The sequence below is a fragment of the Rana temporaria genome, chromosome 8 (genome assembly GCF_905171775.1).
Source record: "Rana temporaria chromosome 8, aRanTem1.1, whole genome shotgun sequence".
Taxonomy (NCBI): domain Eukaryota; kingdom Metazoa; phylum Chordata; class Amphibia; order Anura; family Ranidae; genus Rana; species Rana temporaria.
The window spans coordinates 156,936,245-156,956,818 of record NC_053496.1 but is presented as its reverse complement, the minus strand read 5'-3'; the positions used below and the strand labels follow the sequence as shown (position 1 = coordinate 156,956,818).

General features: G+C 47.6%; 1 protein-coding gene across 1 annotated transcript in view; it reads left to right on the top strand.

Annotated features, from left to right (window-relative positions):
- LOC120909263 (membrane-spanning 4-domains subfamily A member 4D-like) overlaps positions 1 to 20,574 on the top strand; it is a 43,643-nt gene that overhangs the window by 7,714 nt on the left and 15,355 nt on the right. The window contains exons 2-3 of the mRNA XM_040320998.1: positions 4,387 to 4,509; positions 9,574 to 9,630. Coding sequence (XP_040176932.1) covers positions 4,387 to 4,509; positions 9,574 to 9,630 — 180 coding nt within the window. The remainder of the gene's footprint in view (positions 1 to 4,386; positions 4,510 to 9,573; positions 9,631 to 20,574) is intronic.

Here is a 20,574-nt window from a genome sequence, read left to right as displayed (position 1 = left end):
TTTGGAATCGTGGGCAGAATTGCCTCAAATATTTACAGTGAAGGAAGGAGAAAGGGTGGAGCTGTATTTTCCTGTGCCTGAGTGTGGAGCAGTAAGCATGCTCTGCTAGGAGATATGCATAATAATGGGGCAACACTGCTTCTGGGTTCCAACAGTTCTTGGGGGTTCTGCCATTTAAGAATAGTGGGCCAGATTCACAGAAAAAGTACGCTGGAGTATCTGCTGATACTCCGGCGTACTTTTAAATTTGCCGCGTCGTATCTTTATTTGTAATTCACAAACAAAGATACGACGGCTTTTGGCTAAGATCCGACAGGCGTACGGCTTTGTACGCCTTCGGATCTTAGGATGCAATACTTCGTTGATCGCTGGGTGGAGTTTGCGTTGTTTTCCACGTCGGGTATGCAAATTAGCTGTTTACAGCGATCCACGAAGGTACGCGCGTTCGTCGCATTCTCTTACGTCGTCGCTAGTCGGTTTTTCCCGTCGCAAACTTAAGCCTGCTATTTCATGGCTTAGATTTAGACCAGCCATGTTAAAGTATGGCCGTCGTTCCCGCATCGAATTTAAAATTTAAATTTTTTTTTGCGTAAGACGTCCGGGAATACGAAAGGACGTAACGCACGTCGCCGTTCAAAAAACACGTCGGGGTGCCGTAATTTCGCGCAAAGCGTGGCGGGAAATTTCCTAACGGAGCATGCGCAGAACGTTCGCGTTTATGCTAAAAAAAATAAAAATCAAACATGTTTCGGGGGTCAATAAATTCCCTCTTCATCAGGGCTTCAGTTAAAATAAGAACCTTGACTGGACTCAAAATGGAGCTTTCCTGTTTGCATCTCTGTAGGAAAGCTAATTGTTAGATCCGTAGATTAAGGTGACAATATTTTTAAGATAAAATCCAGGGGGCCCTTTTTTTTATTAGCACTATTTTATAAGCATATTTTCCTCAAATTATATATGTGTTTATGGAATGATTGTATGGTATATACTTTGGGCCAGATTCATAAAAGAGATACGACGGCGTATCTCCTGATACGCCGTCGTATCTCTGAGATACGATTGTCGTATCTATGTGCCTGATTCATAGAATCAGGTTACGCATAGATAGCCCTAAGATCCGACAGGTGTAAGTGACTTACACCGTCGGATCTTAGGCTGCAATTCTAGGCCGGCCGCTAGGTGGCGATTCCATTGCGGTCGGCGTAGAATATGCAAATGACTAGTTACGCCGATTCACGAACGTACGCTTTGCCCGTCACTGTAAATTTACGTTGTTTCCGTAGAGATACGCCGCCTAAAACTAAACCTGCCCTCTAGGTGGTCTAGCCAATGTTAAGTATGGCCGTCGTTCCCGCGTCAAAATTTTAAATTTCACGTTGTTTGCGTAAGTCGTCTGTGAATGGCGCTGGATGCCATTTACGTTAACGTCGAAACCAATGACGTCCTTGCGACGTCATTTAGCGCAATGCACGTCGGGAATTTTTCGGGACGGAGCATGCGCAGTACGTTCAGAGCAAGAACGCGCCTAATTTAAATGGTCCCGCCCCATTTGAATTAGGCGGGCTTGCGCCGGGCGGATTTACGCTACGCCGCCGCAAGTTTACAGGCAAGTGCTTTGTGAATCAAGCACTTACGCTGAAAACTTGCGGCAGGGGAACGTAAATGGGATACGTTACGCCGCCGCAGCGTAGGCCAATTCTATGTGAATCTGGCCCTTTATTTCTCACATTTCGTCCATGAGATAAAAAAAGATACTTAGAATTTTTTGGGATATGACTACCAATTATTAAGAAGATATGATTCAGAAAAAATACTTTTCAATGTGAATCTTGTATTTTATTCTTACCAAAGAATTTTGGTTCAACAATAACAATATAAATGAAAAATTCAGAACAGTAAAAGATTGCATGGTAACAACACGTAGGATACCTTCAAACATAAATAATCAAATTATAATAGCTAACTGTTATAAGACTACAAATGTTAAAGGAACAGTTAGGCACCATAACAACTAATTAGGATTAAATTAGGAGGTCCATGAACGCAGTCTTATCTTCTGGGATAAAACTGTTTTCTAACAGTTTAACCCCAAAGTCTGTGTTCCAGTGTCGATTTCCCAGTGGTGCCTCTGATTGGCTGAGAGCAGTCAGCTGACATTCTCAGCCAACCAGTGACTCTTATTCATAAAACTGTCTTGAAAAAGGTATGTTTCTTTTTCACAAGACAGTTTTATGAATGGGAGTCGCTGAATGGCTTAGACCGTCAGCTAACCACTCTCAGCCAATCAGAGGCTCTGCTGGCCGGCCATGTCGGAGCCTTTCTAATCGGAGAGTTTTCTAAACTGGAAGACTATCTGTCCAACCCTGGCTTTATACCTGGACCCTGTTGGTCTAAGTTTAAGAGCTAGATGTAACTAAATTGAGTAACTTAAATATATCACTGCCATTTAAGAAACTAATTATACAGAGTCATTTGTATTCTGTTACATTAAACACTAGCCGACCAGCCGCCGCAGTTTTACGGCGGCAGGTCCGCTCTGCTGCGTGAAACGACGTAATATTACGTCATCTCGCATTTCAGCCATTAGGGGCGTGTGCGTGCCGCCGGAGGCGTCCGCGCTCGCCCCTGGTGCCGACGCGCGTGCCTGGTGGACGCGATCACCGCCGGGCACCCGCGATCGCTCGTTACAGAGTGAGAACCGGGAGCTGTGTGTGTAAACACACAGCTCCCGGTCCTGTCAGGGGGAGAAATTACAGATCGTATGTTCATACAATGAATGAACAATGTATGAACAGCGATCAGTCATTTCCCCTAGTCAGTCCCACCCCCCCTTCAGTTAGAACACACACAGGGAACATAATTAACCCCTTCCTCGCCCCCTAGTGTTAACCCCTTCCCTGCCAGTGGCATTTTTATAGTAATCAATGTATTTTTATAGCACTGATCGCTATAAAAATGTCAATGGTCCCAAAAATGTGTCAAAAGTGTCCGATGTGTCTGCCACAAGGTGGCAGTACCGATAAAAATTGCTGATCGCCGCCATTACTAGTAAAAAAAAAATATTAATAAAAATGCCATAAAACTATCCCCTATTTTGTAGACGCTATAACTTTTGCGCAAACCAATCAATAAACGCTTATTGCGATTTTTTTACGAGACGGTGGTTGACATATACTACTTTCCTGCTACTACTAAGCATCATCACGTGAAAACGTAGCATGCGTCAGAGTCAGGGGATATCAGGATTAATCTATCCTCCCTTAAATTTACAGTTGGCCAGCTCCCTGCTGCAAAACCGGACCCTGCACTGCAAGCAAGGTTCCAATCCCTGTTACAGTGGGCGCTGCTGCGGTCAGGCTGAAAAGGGATGTACAGTATGGAGGGATGGGGCGGCAAAATTCAAATACAATCCGGGGACAAAACCGGGACAGACTTGGCCCAGGGACAATGTCCTCAGTCCAGGGACTCTCCCCGGAAACCGGGGATATCTGGTCACCTTACCGCAGAGTTACTGGCCAGCAGAATCTACGTGAGCAATCAAGATATGGCTCCTTTCATTCCCAGATAGCTAGCAATTGTGCTGCAAGTTTGAAAATTACTTGCTGAGCTCTTGCTAGATTTTTCAGGCTTCATAACTTTGTTGCACAATTGCAGCAAGACTGCATTACATGACTCCAGATCGATTTTATTTGCAAACATTATGCAAGTCTGCTGCAAGTTCTGGTTCTGTTATGTTGTGAAATAGTCATCCCACCACAGGGGCACTATGGCTGAATTTTCATGCTGTAGACTTGCAGAACTCTTGCTGTAGATTCACCACTGCAACTTCGCTCTTTCTAGAGACTTGCCACGCAAATTTGCTACAAGTTGGAAAAGTGTCAACTAGAATTCGTGCTTAAAGTGCTCTTAAAGTGCTCTTTCACAACTTACTAGTGAAAATGTGCAGCAAGTTAACAGACTTACAATTCAACACTGCCACAAATGTGTGACAAGTCATCCTTGCTATCGGGGTTAGTGCATGCATTTTTATGGTAACCTGGGGCACCTACTGGAGGGCAGTCTTGTCTGTTGTGCGCAGCCTAACCCGAGCCAGTGAGCTCTCCAAATGTTTCTGTCCTCTCACTACTTGGTATAAATTCACATCAAGGTCCCAGCCTCTATGTGCTTTTTTATTGCATTTTCTGAGGCATGGCAGAATCACCAGGTAAATTATTTTATAATTTAAGACTATAAGAAAAAAAACATGTCAATGTGCATATGTTATCCTGACCTTGCAAAGGACTGTCTGTAATGTTTTGCCTAAAAAGACACTGTAAGCTATCAATTGACTAATTATAGTATATTGTATTAAGTAACCATAACTATGGCTATTGATTTAAATTATAGATAAGTCAGATTTTGATGGCCTACCTGCAAGTTGCATTTGGGATTGTGCTGGTGTTCACGGATTCTGTTTACCTGCAGAGTATATCAGTGCAAATTGCAATCCCCTTTTGGGCAGCTGTGGCAGTAAGTATGAAAAGCTGCTCTTTAACTCATCATATTAATATACTGTAGTTTGTAAGGTTCAAGTAAGGCAAATTCAAAAAAGTTGCACTTAAAATGTAAGGTATTTGCAGTGGTATTCAGAGTTGCTGAAGGGAAGTGAAGCTACTAGACATGTGCAGTTTGTTTCGGTTTGAACACAAATTCAGATGAATTCTTGGAGATTTGGAGATACAGACGTATCCGAATCTCCAAACGAAATAGTAACGAATTCTGTTGAAATTCATTAAAATTTGTTTCATTTATTAATTTCTAACGAATTCCAACTTTTTAGAACCATTAAAATTCGGATCGGTTGAACGTTTTGAATTCTGTGTGAAGAATAGCTGGTTGCTAAGCAGTGGGCCAGGAAGCAGGCTGCCTGCGTCCTTAAAGTGGAGGTTCACCCGGAAATGAATATTTAACCTTAGATTCATGCTCATTTTGTCTAGGGGAATCGGCTATTTTTTTTAAAATCTAAGCTGTACTTACCATTAAGAGAGCGATCTTCTCCGCCGCTTCTGGGTATGGGCTGCGGGACTGGGCGTTCCTATTTAATTGACAGTCTTCCGAAAGGCTTCCGACAGTCGCATCCATCGCGTCACGATTTTCCGAAAGTAGCCGAACGTCGGTGCGCAGGCGCCGTATAGAGCCGCACCGACGTTCGGCTTCTTTCGGCTTACTCGTGATGCGATGGATGCGACCGTCGGAAGCCTGTCGGAAGACTGTCAATCAAGAAGGAACGCCCAGTCCCGAAGACCATACCCGGAAGCGGTGGAGAAGATCGCTCTCTAAAACGGTAAGTACAGCTTCGATTTTAAAAAAACTAGCCGATTCCCCTAGACAAAATGAGCATCAATCTAAGGTTAAAACATGTTTTTAGGGTAAACTCCTGCTTTAACAACCGATGACTCATCATCTGTCATTGAGCTTCCCCACTGACAGATGAATGTAAACAAAATAATTCTGGCAATACAAAAATGTAAAGAAGAAAAAAAAACATGTGTGGATTCCCCTCAGTCCATTCCAGGCCCTTTGGGTCCGATATGGATTTTATCCCCCCAAAATCCATAACAGTCCCTTAACTGAGCATGCAGCCCAGCAGCTCGACTTTGAGGCACCCACTTTAAGTATAACAATAAAAATGAAAAATTCCTTTAAATATAGTGCCTGTAGATCCTCTTAGTCAGCCTGTAAAGTGGCACATCTGTTGCATATATAGAACATATTTCAGCAAAAATGAAATTTCTAAAGAAAAACAATTGCACAGAATGACAAATCTAAATTGCCGGCTGTAGAAAAATGTTTAAAAAAATGGAGTAGGGTCCCTCCCAAAATCCAAAACAGACCCTTATCTGAGCATGCAGCCTAGCAGGGCAGGAAACCATATTGGGCCACATGTCCAGTGGGTGCTCTGCCCCCCCACCCCAAAGCACCTTGTCCCCATATTGATGGGCACAAGGGCCTCATCCCTACAACCGTGGGCGGTGGTTGTGGCGGACTGAGGGCAGGGGGCTTATTGGAATCTGGAGGCCCCCTTTAACAAGAGGGGCCCAGATCCCAGACCCTCCCACGTGAATGAGTATGGGGTACATAGTACCCCTACCAATTCACCAAAATTTTTTTATTTTTTTTAATGAAAATCGATGTAAATCCATCGTCGGTCATGCCTCCCATCGCACCCTGTTGACATAAAGACCTTCTGCCTACTGCAGGCTCCTCCGTTTCACAGTTCTTTTATAGGGAAGGGTGGAGCCCACCTGGTGGCACTGCCCCCATGTACGTTGCCGATCCAGCATTCACCGGTCCGTGACGTCGCAAGGGGGGGGGGCAGTTGGCCTGTGCCCTTCCCTATAAAAAACTGTCAAACAGAGGAGCCTGATTGACAATGGATTTACTTCGGGGGACATCGTTTTTGACAATTCCTTTATTATAAAATGAAAAACAGTCTCTGAGATTTTCATACTTTTTGTTGGTGAATGGTTAGGGGTAATATATGCCCCATACTCATTCACATGGGGGGGGATCTGGGGGGGCCCCTTGTTAAAGGGGAGCTTCATGATTCCGCTAAGCCCCCTGCCCTCAGACCCCCACAAACACCCGCCACAGTGAGACCCTTGTTCCCATCAACATGGGGCTTTGGGGGGCACTTAGGTAAGCATAAATAGATAAAAAAAAGTCAAACCAATACTTCTCTTTACTAAAGTTTAACCAGGCATCTGTTCCAATAGCTTCTCCAGCCCCTCTGTTCCAGGAGACCTCTTCGATGACCGTGTAAAGATGAGGCTCCCTCCCAGCTCCCGACTCCTTCGCTGGGCCTTGCACCCCCCCCCCCAGATGGTGATGGGGCCCCTGCTGCTATCTAGGACTCATTTCTCCACCCAGCCAACAACTTCTCCCCAGTGAGCTGTTACCTCAGCTTATATGGGAGGCCTACCAATTCCAAGTGGGGATTGGTCAGGGCTCCTCACATTAGCTGCCTGTCACTCCAGCGCCTGGCCCTGCCCCTCTTCCAGAGCAATCTCCCTGAAAGCAGTGGTGGCGCCCAAGTACTGAAGCACAGTTGGTCACACCCACTGCTACACTAACCACTCTGCCCTGCCCCCAGATAAAAACAAGCAGGCCTAGCCTGAAGCATAGGCCTGCCTAAATTTACCTGCACTGACAGTTCTACCTCACAAAAAATCCTTCTTGGCACCTCCCTACAGTAGAGGGTATTACATTTTCATGATACAACACTAAAGTGATTACACTTTGCTACGATGTAAAGTAGTGAGTGTACAGCTTGTATAACAATGTAAATCTGCTGTCACCTTAAAATTATTTAACACACAGCCATTAATGTCTAAACTGCTGGCAACAAAAGTGAGTACACCCCTAAGTGAAAATGTCCAAGATAAGCCCAAAGTGTCAATATTTTGTGTGGTCACCATTATTTTCCAGCACTGCCTTAACCTTCTTGGGCATGGAGTTCACCACAGCTTCACAGGTTGCCACTGGAGTCCTCTTCCACTCCTCCATGACGACATCATGGAGCTGGTGGATGTTGGAAATCTTGCGCTCCTCCACCTTCCATTTGAGGATGCCCACAGATGTTCAATAGGGTTTAGGTCTGGAAACATGCTTGGCCAGTCCATCACCTTTAGCCTCAGCTTCTTTAACAAGGCAGTGTTCATCTTGGAGATGTGTTTTGGGGTCGTTATCATGTTTAAATACTGCCCTGTGGCCCAGGCTCTGAATAGAGGGAATCATACACTGCTTCAGTATGATGCAGTACACAGGGCTGGTGCAAGGATTTTTGACACCATAGGCGAAACCTAATTTTGCCGCGGCCCCCCTTGGCATCACCCAGGACTCCACCCCTGACCCCACCCCCCCTGCCCTGCCCATCTATATCCACCTCTTTAATGAAGCGCCCATCAAATGCAGCCTCACCAGCGCCTGTCAAATGCAGCCTCACCAGCACCCGTCAAAGGCAGCCTCACCAGCGCCCATCAAATGCAGCCTCACCAGCGCCCATTAAATGCAGCCTCACCAGCGCCAGTGAAATGCAGTCTGACCAGCGCCCATCAAAGGCAGCCCGACCAGCGCCCATCAAAGGCAGCCTACCAGTGCCCATTGAGGAATGTTTGCTTGCTTCCATTCATTTGGGAGTCAGGACACAGACGCAGTCCTCCGCCACCGCTGTACCTCTGACACTATGTGTGAACGGAGCGGCGGCTGCCTGCTGATGCTCAGAGTTGGTTGCTTGCTGCAGAGAGTAGAGAGTAGGAACACCAATGGCTGGGCGCTCTAGGCAGCAGTGCGCCCTAGGCGGCTGCCTAGTTTGTCTAGTGGTAGCACCGGCCCTGAAAAAACATGTTGAAATTCATGGTTCCTTCAATGAACTGTAGCTCCCCAGCACCAGCAGCCCTCATGCAGCCCCAGACCATGACACTCCCACGCTCAAGCCTGCCCTTAACTTTTGAACAATAAACTTAAATAGCAAATGGGACTACAAGGCTCAGCATGAGCTGGAATGATACTGGCAATATACCAATCAAAATAAACTAAATTTAGTTGACAGAAGACTCCAATGATTTCCTGTACACAAGAAATACAATAAATATAAAAGCATATAAAACCACGTAAAAAATCTAAAAAATAAGATATTTTTGTCATATAAAAAACACAGTAAAACAAATAAACATTTATAATGTATGAAATTGCAAGATGAATGATAGATCACTAAATGGCCACTAGAGGGAGTGCTAACTATATTCTTTGACAGTATTAACCTGTTTCCTCATTGAGGAATTTAGAGTGAATATACGTTTCCAGTGAACACAATTTTTTTTCAGTGTTCAGCAGGAGACAATTTGTTCGGAATGGACTCAATAATCCAAATTCTTAATACATCTGAATATTTTCCATGAAATTCCGTGAAATGTCTACAGACGCTATGTTTAGTACTCCCATCCGAACCTTCAAAGCTCCCAAAATCTTGTATGAAGAGTTGAGATGGTTCTTCCTAGATATAATAGTCCACATGGACATGTAAAACAATAGATGACAACATGGGAAGAGCAAGTACAGAAAATCCTCCAAGGGCTTAAGAGTTTGGATTATTAAATCCATTGGATATCTAATACCAAGATACCTGTAGTCTCCTAATTTAATCTGGGAGAGTGAAGGCAGACTCAGAGTGCAGGGCTTAAAAGCCTTGTCCCTGATAGGGCATCACCATGGCCACCTGTACTCTTACTGTATTAATGCAGAGAGTGGTGGCGATGCCATCAACTTACCTCCGGCAGGAGGAGACCAGAGAGGAAGAGAACCCAGCATGTCATGTGGCTAGCCAAAATACTTCATAAAAGGTAAGTATAAAATAAATAAGCATAATATGCTGCTGGGATGGGAGGGGGGCTAAAAAGGGGAAGGGGATGCACTGAACTCGGAGTTGGGCTTTACCATCTTTATGGCCTAACAACTTTTGCTAATTTGTACATCTTAAAACATTGCACTACTTATATTGAACAAGTGTCTAATCTGTTTTGATCTGTTTTGCAGTATATTTTCTCTGGGTCCATGTGCATTGCAGCAGAAAAGAGTGAATCACGCTGTCTGGTAAGCCATCCTATTGTAATTTAAAGTAAGGTGACCTGATTTTTTTTTATGAAATCCAGGGACATATAAAGGAAAATTTATTACCAAATACTTACCGTAATTTTCCTTTCCTGATAGACTCCATGGCAGACTACGTGTGGGTTAACCCCGCCTCCTCTCTACCGCTATAGGACCCCATACCCATAAATTTGAGCTCACCTCCATGGACTGTGTTCCGTAACTAGCCGACTCTAAGTCCAATTTCTCATATTATCGCTCATGGGTGGGAACTCCGTCTGCCATGGAGTCTATCAGGAAAGGAAAATTACGGTAAGTATTTGGTAATAAATTTTCTGTTTTCCTGACAGACTCCATGGCAGACTACGTGTGGGAAATAACTAGCCAATCCACACGGATTTGGTAGTCAAAACCCAAAAAATTCTAAGATGTATCTTTTTTTTTATGTCATTGATGAAATGTCAGAAATAACGTATATATCATATAATCCTTCCATAACTACATACACTGCAAATATAATTTGAGGAAAATATGCTTATAAAATAGTTTACCATTTGTCAATTAAAAAAAAAAAAAATTCCTGACAGACTTCATGGCAGACTACGTGTGGGTTAACCCCGCCTCCTCTCTACTGCTATAGGACCCCCTACCCATAAATTTGAGCTCACCTCCATGGACTGTGTTCCTTTTTTGTCCTCCTCACATGGACCGTCATCATGCGATTCTGTGCATTCAGGATTTTCTGTCCAGTCGGTACCATTTGCTGCGGTGCGCCCAGGGCCCAGCTAAGAGCGGGCGAGTGGATTCGGGCAGTTTGTTACCCCTATGGTGGAAGGGATGTGGCCCAGGGTACCAGGATGGACGTTGAGCTGGCTGGCAAGGTCTGAAGAAATCTACCTTATCTTCCATGGCAGCGTTTTTATATGTATGTCCGTCTAGCCAATCCACACGAATTTCGACGAACAATCGAACAGGCAATGTTCGAGTCGAACATGGGTTCGAATCGAACGCGAAGCTCATCCCTAGTTATGAGGGAGAGCTTACTATCTAATAATGGGTCACATGCTCCTCCCACTGACCTCATCAAAAGTCCACTATTCCTCCCACTGACACCAACAATGGGACACTATTCCTCCCACTGACACCAAATATGGGACACTATTCCTCCCACTGACACCAAATATGGGACACTATTCCTCCCACTGACACCAAATATGGGACACTATTCCTCCCACTGACACCAAATATGGGACACTATTCCTCCCACTGACACCAAATATGGGACACTATTCCTCCCACTGACACCAAATATGGGACACTATTCCTCAAACTGACACCAACAATGGGACACTATTGCTCAAAACTTCAAACATAAATCCAAGGAATACACATCCAGGTTCAGAATATATACAATATATACACTATACGCCACTACCAAAACATTACTACAAAACTATTTACACAATGCAGCAGAGAGGGCCTAAGAGGCACAACCCGTCACCTATGTACGCAGCCATTTATCAAAAATGTTTCAAAAATAATAATCTAGGGTGATAAGAGACAGACAGCCACACCCGGGAAAGAGACTCCTGGCAGTCAGGGAGGCTTGAAACCCCTCCACGCCTTCAGCCAAGCCCCCTGACCCCGCTTGTCTCTCTCAAGCCCCCGAATCTTCCCCACCTCATGCACAATGTCATACACCACCACCTCAACAGGAAGGATTTTTTGCCGAATGCTGACCTGACACCGTGCGTTCCAGGTGAAATAACGGACCACTAGGCTAACTAAAAAAAGTGTATCCAAACAAAAACCTCCACCGGTACTGAATGCTCCATACACCCACTCGGCATAACCCAGCCTGGAGAGGAAAGGAACACAGAGGGCCCGCCCCACCTGTTTGTACACTTCTATGTTAAAAGGGCAACGAAGCAGAAAATGGTCCATAGTCTCCTCCTCACCTGCACACTCCTCCCGAGGACAGCTACGATCCACCCCACTGCGGAATTTCAAATTGCCCCGAACATAGAGCCTCCCATGGAAGCACAACCAGGCCAGATCCCTAAATTTAGGAGGTATTCTATCCAAATTAATTAGTCTCAACCCCACCCTCAAAACTGGGCCTGGGCAATCCCTTAAGGCCAGTGGGTCATGAAAGACTTCGCTCAAGACTCGACTCATAAGGTCTTTCCTCGGAACCGATCTGAGATCTTCAGCCGACAATCGCCACTGCCGCAGTAACTTCAGGCACGGAGCTACATAGGCTGGTAGCTGACCACGATGACCCCTGCGATTCTTCACTTGGCCACCTTCTTCCCAAAGTCGCAGAAAAGGCCTAAACCAAGATCTAAATATGCCTGCCCATCCAGGAGGTTCCACTGCAAGCATACTACCAATGTTAAACTTGAGAAATAGCAGTGAAAAGTAAAGAACTGGGTTGACCATACCTAAGCCACCCTCCCTCCTGGATAGGTAGGTGACATTCCTCTTGATGGGGTTCAGTCTGTTCCCCCACAGCATCTGGAAGAACACACTACTGACCCTAGCATAGAGAGACACTGGCAAGATGCAGACAAAGCTGACATACAAGAAGATCGGAATCAGGTAGGTCTTAATCAGATCAACCCTTTCCCTCATAGATAACTTCCATCTCTTCCAGTTGACCACCTTAGCATTGGCAATTTCCAGTCTGCCTTCCCAGTTTTTGAGGCCATAATCGCCGGGTCCAAATTCAATGCCTAGTATCTTAATTCTTTCCCGGGGCACTGGAAAGGTGTCCGGGAGATCAAACCCCTCATCTTCCTTTCCCATCCAGAAAACTTCGCTCTTTTCCTGATTGATCTTGGAGCCTGATGCTTCAGAATACCGTGATGTCAGAGAGACCACCTCCTCCGCCTCATCCGTCCCAGTGACAATCAGATACATCGTCCGCATAAGCAACAACCCTCAATGGCAGCTCACCCGGGAGACCCACTGGTACCCCACACAACATGCCGCTCTCTAGCCTCCTGATGAAGGGGTCGATTGCAAACACATAGAGCAGGGGACTCAGGGGACAGCCCTGGCGCACCCCGGAGCCAACCTCAAAGGACTGTCCAACCCAACCATTAACAAGAGGGAAGCTTTCTGCCCCCTTATACAAGACTTTCAGCCAATCAACAAAACCACCCGGCAGACCGTACTTACTAAGGAGCAACCACAGGTACTCATGGTTAACACGATCAAAAGCCTTTGCCTGATCCAATGTCAGCAAGTACTTTCCCCAGCCTGCAGCCCTGCACCGCTCCAAGGCCTCCCGAACAGCTAACACCGCTGTGAAGGTGCTCCTACCCTGGACCGAACAGTGCTGATGGCGAGAAAGCAAAGACTCTGCTACTGACGACAGGCGCCAGAAAAATATCTTCGCCAGTATCTTTCTATCGACATTAAGAAGGCTGATGGGGCGCCAATTCTCAATCATCGAAGGATCTTTACCCTTTGACAGAAGAATCACAGCCGAGTGCCTCATGGAAGGGGAAAGCACCCCCTCAGCAAGACAACTGTTAAAAACCTCTACCAAATGTGGGGCCAGAATAGACTTAAAGGCTTTGTAGAACTCAGCCGTCAAGCCATCCGGTCCGGGTGACTTTTTGATGGCAAGCTGTTCAATTGCCCTCATCACCTCTTCAACTGTGATCTCCTCTGTCAAATTCATCAATGGAACATCTCCACCATTTAGACCTGGAGTAGAGTCCAAAAAGCTTTCCATCTTGTCACGGTCAAGCTCTTTCCTCCCAAGAAGGTCGGCATAAAAGGACCTCACGACCTCCAGAATCCCTGACCTGGACTTTGTCACGGAACCTGTACTGTCCTTAAGGCCAACGACCGCTTTAACAGCTACACCTTGTTTGCAGTTCTGGTAAGGGTCAGGCGAGTGGTACTTCCCATAGTCGCTCTCCAGGACCAAAGAGGCATGCCGGTCATATTGACACTTCCTGAGAAGGAGTTTCACTTCGGAGATTGCCCCAGGATCTCCTCCTCTCGAGACAAGAATATCCAGCTTCCTCCGCAAACGTTGGTAGGTCATGTATTTATTAAACTGTGTTCTATTGGCTAGGCCCCTGAAGAATCCAGCGATCCTCTTTTTGGTCAGCTCCCACCACTCAGCCTTGCTGCTACAAAAGTCCAGGATGGTCACCTGTGCCTGAAAGAATTCCTCAAAGGATTGTCTAACATGTTCTTCCTTGAGTAGAGTCGAATTCAATCTCCAGATGCCCTTTCCCCTCTGAGGGGCGTCTGAAGCATTCAGGGCCACAGATAGCATACAGTGATCAGAAAACTCTACTGCCTGCACCACTGGGGGTGAGAAAGCAGAGGCCTCCTTTAACAAAAACCTGTCTATCCTACTCTGGCTATTACCACGATGAAAGGTGAACCCGGTGTCATCCGGGAGGTGCGTAATGTGCACATCCACAAGACCAGCATCCCTAACCATACTATTTAAAAAAAGGCTATCATATCCCAGCCTGTCCTTGAAAGCCTTCCTGTCCTTGGGCCTAGTTACTGTATTAAAGTCACCTCCAAAGACCACTTGCCGGGATGTAAAAAGAAATGGCTTGATCCTTGTAAAAAGGCATTTCCTGTCCCACTTTGTGTGCGGCCCATAGATATTAATTAGGCGCAGGTCCTGCCCTCCCACAAGGACGTCTAAGACCATACATCTCCCAATCTCCACCTCAATAACCCGCCGGACAGTTACCATGCCGGTTTTAAACAACACCGCCACACCGCCGTAAGGCTCGGCCGCAAGAGACCAGTAAGATGGACCATACCTCCACTCTCTCTTGGCCATATGAATATCTGCCAAGGAGGTGAGCCTAGTCTCTTGCAAAAATAAAATTTCAGCATCTAATTGGCTGAACAAAAAGAAGGCCATAGAACGAGCTCTCACTGACTTAATGCTGGCGACATTTATTGTCGCCACTTTTAACGAGGGGCCATTTGGGTTATTGGGTGGATTGCTTCTTAGCTCCCCTCTGCTGCTCATCACCAGAAGCCTCTCTCTTTCTTGAGGCCGCCTCCAACTCCATTTCTGAATCAGAGCTCAGCTCTGAAGAAGCGCCAGATGACGAAATGTCCCACCTAGCGGACCTACGACGGGTGGAGACAGGCACCGGAGCTTCCCGTCCCCGTTCCGTCCTCACCGCCTGCTTCTTCCGCCGCCCAACCTTCCTTCTCTCCTCCAGGTACCGCAGGTCAGCCTCAGAGATGCCCTCATCCCTTGTTTTTTTCTTTGAAGCGACCTTTTTAGTACCCGCTACCACTCCTGATGGGGGGGGGTAAATCCGACTTAGGAGGGATAGACTCCCGGGGGGTAACTGACTCAGGGGGCACAGACTTGGAAGGTTCTGACACAAGAGGAGCGGGTACAGTAGGCTGGGGGGACACAGAGACAGATACAGAAGGAGTACTTACAGACACAGGAGGGGTGGTCACAGGAACTGGGGAGGGAACTGGGGAGGGATCCTGAGCAGGACCAGGGGGGTCGGTCACCGCAGCGGAGGATGGTACACCAGGGGCCTCCCCCTCCATCCTGTCCAGCCTTGACATCTCATCCACTACCTCCTTCTCCATATTGTGCCAGGCCTTTAGGGCATCTGCTATAAGGGTGGCCAAGTCGCAGGCACAGGTTGCATCTGATCTTCTGGGTGCAGTCCTTGGCCATATGACCCTGACCCCGACACACTGAGCATATCAAGGCCGAACAGGAGGAGCTAAGGTGCCCCTTCTCTCCACAGCGGTGGCACAGCTTCGGCTGACCAGGGTAGAACACGGTCATCCTATCCCTCCCTATGAAAGCCGAGGAGGGCAGGTGACGGACAACATTCCCATCCCTGGCCAGCCTGACTGTTACCGACCATCCCCCAGTCCAGATGTTACGCTCATCTAATATTTTACTGGGTTTGGTCAAAACCTCTCCGTAGTTCCTCAACCAGACCTCCAGATCCCTGGCAGGGATGCTCTCATTGGTGAGGATGATAGTGATCTTTTTTACTGTTGACCGCTGCGAAATCGCAACTGGGGCCAGACTCTCCCATTCGGGTCTTGACCTGCACCGGGCCTCATATCGCTCCCAGAACAGGTCAAGACCCTCTGGCTTGGTGAAACTGACAGTATACTCTCGCGTCCCTGACACATGAATAAAAGCATAGAGATCGTTAACCCCAAAGCCCATTTCTAGAATTAAATCCACCACTGCACGCCGTGCAGGGGGGACTGCACCACCTTCCCATTTCAGGATGACAACATTACGTCTGGGGCCCCCAGCAGAAGCCAGAGACCCAAGACCAGATCCCGGGGGGCTCAAGGTGGTAGCCCTTAGAGGAAAACCCTGCTTGGGGGCGGAGCTACCAGGGGCAGAGCGCACCACCTGAGCAAAAGTGGGTTTATTAGGGCCAAGACCCCACACTGAAGTCACTTTATCTGCATGAACAGAGTTAGTATTGTCCATCCCACCTGAACTGGGACCATTGTCCATCCCACCTGAACTGGGACCATTGTCCATCCCACCTGAACTGGGACCATTGTCCATCCCACCTGAACTGGGATGATTTTTATCAGCCACACACACATTCCCATCAGGAACAGTCACTGTTGCTGCTGCAGTACCAGCTGTCGCCTGATGCTGCACTGTGGAGTCCTGAGCAGCAGTGGGGCAATCAGCTTTGGTCTCAGCAACAGGAGGGTTAATGGGTTCTGCTGGGACTTGCAGTTCCTTCACAGAAATGTCATTTTTTAAACGGATCTCTTGCTGCATTGCAGCCTCAGCAGGCACAACATTGCTGCATACAGTCTGATTATTGGGCACATTATCAGTCATGGTGCTAGATGGTACAAACACAGTCTTATTCACAACATGGGGTTTAGCAGGTACACCATCTGCAATATCTTCATCATTAAAGACCATCTGATCCCCCCGCACAGGAGACTCCATTACCTGGATCACCCTCAGCATGCCTCCTGAGTCCTGGGAAGGCATTGGGGTGCTTACCTCTCCCTGGGGGGGCAGGGGGTCAGAACTGGGGGTCTCCTCCTCCTCCACCTCCATCTTTGTCACCTTGGCAAACCTTCTGTCGTTGCAGAACTTTTCCTTGAAAGGACCATCCCTTCCTTCCATTATGGCCACGATGGTCTCTTGATGGTCCACACGGACCTTGGCCAATTGGATCTCTGGATCCATGGATCCGCGTTTCAGGCTATGCAAGCCTTCACGTTGCCTTCGCAGGCGCTTCAGCTCCGCACGTAGCTTGTACAGCTTGTCCCTCTCCCGGTTTAGGACTTTTATCCTGGCCACCACTCGCTCCCGAATGGCCTCCGAGCCTTCATCCACACCAGGGGCAGAGAGATCACCAGCTGAGGCTTGTAGAGGGGCAGACATGTCAGCAGATGGCCCAGGAGATGGCTGAGAGCCTCCAGCAGGGGAGGCCCCGCTGCCCTCCATGGCTTCCCCAGAAAGGGGCCAGGAGAGCTGGGATAGATTTCCAGGCAACTCCCTTCTCACACAGCAGCTTCAGACACACCTTCCTCCTCACACACCTGTGCTCCAATGGTGGGTGGGGCACTATTCCTCCCACTGACACCAAATATGGGACACTATTCCTCCCACTGACACCAAATATGGGACACTATTCCTCCCACTGACACCAAATAAGGGACACTATTCCTCCCACTGACACCAAATATGGGACACTATCCCTCCCACTGACACCAAATATGGGACACTATTCCTCCCACTGACACCAAATATGGGACACTATTCCTCCCACTGACACCAAATAGGGGACACTTTTCCTCAAACTGACACCAACAATGGGACACTATTGCTTCCGCTGACACCAACAATAGGACACTATTGCCCCCACTGACACCAACAATGGGATACTATTGCTCCCACTGACACAAACAATGGGACACTATTGCTCCCACTGACACAAACAATTGGACACTATTGCTCCCACTGACACAAACAATGGGACACTATTGCTCCCACTGACACAAACAATGGGACACTATTGCTCCCACTGACACCAACAATGGGACACTATTGCTCCCACTGACACCAGCAATGGGACACTATTGCTCCCACTGACACCAGCAATGGGACACTATTGCTCCCACTGACACCAACAATGGGACACTATTGCTCCCACTGACACCAACAATGGGACATTATTGCTCCCACTGACACCAACAATGGGACACTATTCCTCCCACTGACACCAACAATGGAACACTATTCCTCCCACTCACACCAAATATGGGACACTACTTCTCCCACTGACACCAAATATGGGACACTATTCCTCCCACTGACACCAACAATGGGACACTATTCCTCCCACTGACACCAACAATGGGACACTATTCCTCCCACTAACACCAACAATGGGACACTAATACACTATTCCTCCGACTGACTAACGAAGAGGCACAATTCCTTCTATTGACACCAAAGATGGGGCACAATTCATTCCACTGACACCAATGATTGGGCACAAATCCTTCCATTGGCACCAACAGTGGAGTATAATTCCTTTTATTGATACCAACAATGGGCCACTATTTCTTCCATTGACACCAACAATGGGGCTTTTTTAATACCACTGACACCAACGATGGGGCAGAATTCCTTCCATTGATACCAACAACAGGGCATTATTCTTCCACTGACACCAGCAATGGGCCACTATTCCTCTCACTGACACAAACAATGGGGCACAAACCCTCACACAGACACAAATGATGGGGTAGAATTCCTTCCATTGATATCAACAACAGGGTACTATTCCTACAATGACACCAACAATGGGGCACTATTCTGCCCACTGACACAAACAATGGGAACTATTCTTGCCACTGACATCAAGGATGGTACAATATTTCTACCACTGATACCAATGATGAGGCACTATTCCTCCCACTGATTCCTCCCACCAACGATGGGGCACTACTACTCCCACAACACCAAAGATAGGTCATTGTTTAAACCTGCTGGATACCAGGATATATTCTACTGCCACTGGTTCAGCCCCCTAAAGTCTGAAGGACAGTAAACTGGCCCTTTGTTTAGAAATCTTGGAGACCCCTGGAATAGACTATGAAAAGAGAGCTGACCACAAGGATTACAGAACATTTGTGAATGTTGTAAATTTGTTGAATGGTCTATCCCATCAATAACTAGATGCAGTTGGATAAGATTAGAGGATTGCCCTGTGATTAGAAAGTGAGCTTAGTATCATTTGAGATCTTGTAAAAAAACATAGAGCACAATTAATTGAAGAGGTACCACATCAATAGACATATGTAAAGAATGAAAAATACAAAATAGGACTTTAAAGCGTTCCACCCACACTTCCACGGATAGGATTTCTCCCCCCCTCCGGTGCCACATTTGGCACCTTTCAGCGAAGAGGGGGTAGCGGATACCTGTCAAATCCAGGTATTTGCTCCCACTTTTAGGGAAAGATCGCTGCAATCTTGTGCGGCAAACTATGCAATGCCCCTCCTAAACCCCCCCCCCCCCCCCCCCCCCGGTGCCTTCTGGGAGACATACAGGGACCATTCAGAAAGCCCAGCGCAACTCACCTATGCGCAGTAGGAAACAGGCTGCGAAGCCGCAAGGCTTCACTGCCTAATTGCCTTAGAAAGGATGCTGGCACCTGCACCCGGAGCCGAGGAACAGGTCGGCTTCGGGTGCCGCCGTCGCAAGCTCCGTGGACAGGTAAGTATCCTTATATTAAAAGTCAGCAGCTACAGTATTTGTAATTTTTTTCTACCCAGGTGGAACTCTGCTTTAAAGCGGAGTTCCACCCTATTTTACAACTTCTTTGCATTCGTTTTTACACTGCCCCTTTAAATACATTTGGGATGTTTTATTTTTGTCTTTTAAAAACTCACGTTTTTATCTGTGAGTCTCTTATTCCCCCGCCGCGGCGGAATGGCCCCCCCCCGCCGCATCCAGCGCTGCTATGCCTCCTGGGATATGTGTCTCTTCAATCCCAGGAGGCTGGGCTGAACATCGCAGCCGTGGATGAACATCTCGGGGGGCGGGAGGGAGGGAGGGCAGTGCCGCCCATAGAGGTGGTGTCCTTCCTCTTCTCCCTCTCCAACTCCTCCCCCGTCCTAGCTCCTCCACTCGTCCTAGCTCCGCCCCCGTCCTAGCTCCGCCCCCGTCCTAGCTCCTCCACCCGTCCGTCACCGCCGCCCCCGTCCTCCTCCCTCCACCACCCGCCCACCTGCCATCTGTCTCCGGTGCACGGAGATACAGATCATCAGGCAGAGAGAGCGAATCTCTGTCTGATAGATCTGTATGTGAGAGCACCGAGCATAGTACAGCCCCGCCTCCCTGTACAGCCCCGCCTCCCTGTACATTGCAACAGAGCTCTGCACTGTGTGTTACAATTCTAGTGCAGGGAGGCGGGGCTGTACTATGATCAGTGTACTCACATACAGATCTACACAGACAGAGATCCGCTCTGTATGCCTGATCATCTGTACCTCCCCCCACTCTGCACATAATGTCACCGCACTAATGTCACCGCACTAATGTCACCGCACTGTCACCGCACTGTCACCGCACCGTCACCGCACCGTCACCGCACCGTCACCGCACCGTCACCGCACCGTCACCGCACTGTCACCGCACTAATGTCACCGCACTAACATCACAGCACTAACATCACAGCACTAACATCACAGCACTAACATCACAGCACTAACATCACCGCACTAACATCACCGCACTAACATCACAGCACTAATGTCACCGCACTAACATCACAGCACTAACATCACCGCACTAACATCACAGCACTAATGTCACCGCACTAACATCACCACCGCACTAACATCACCGCACTAATGTCACCGCACTAATGTCACCGCACTAACATCACAGCACTAACATCACCG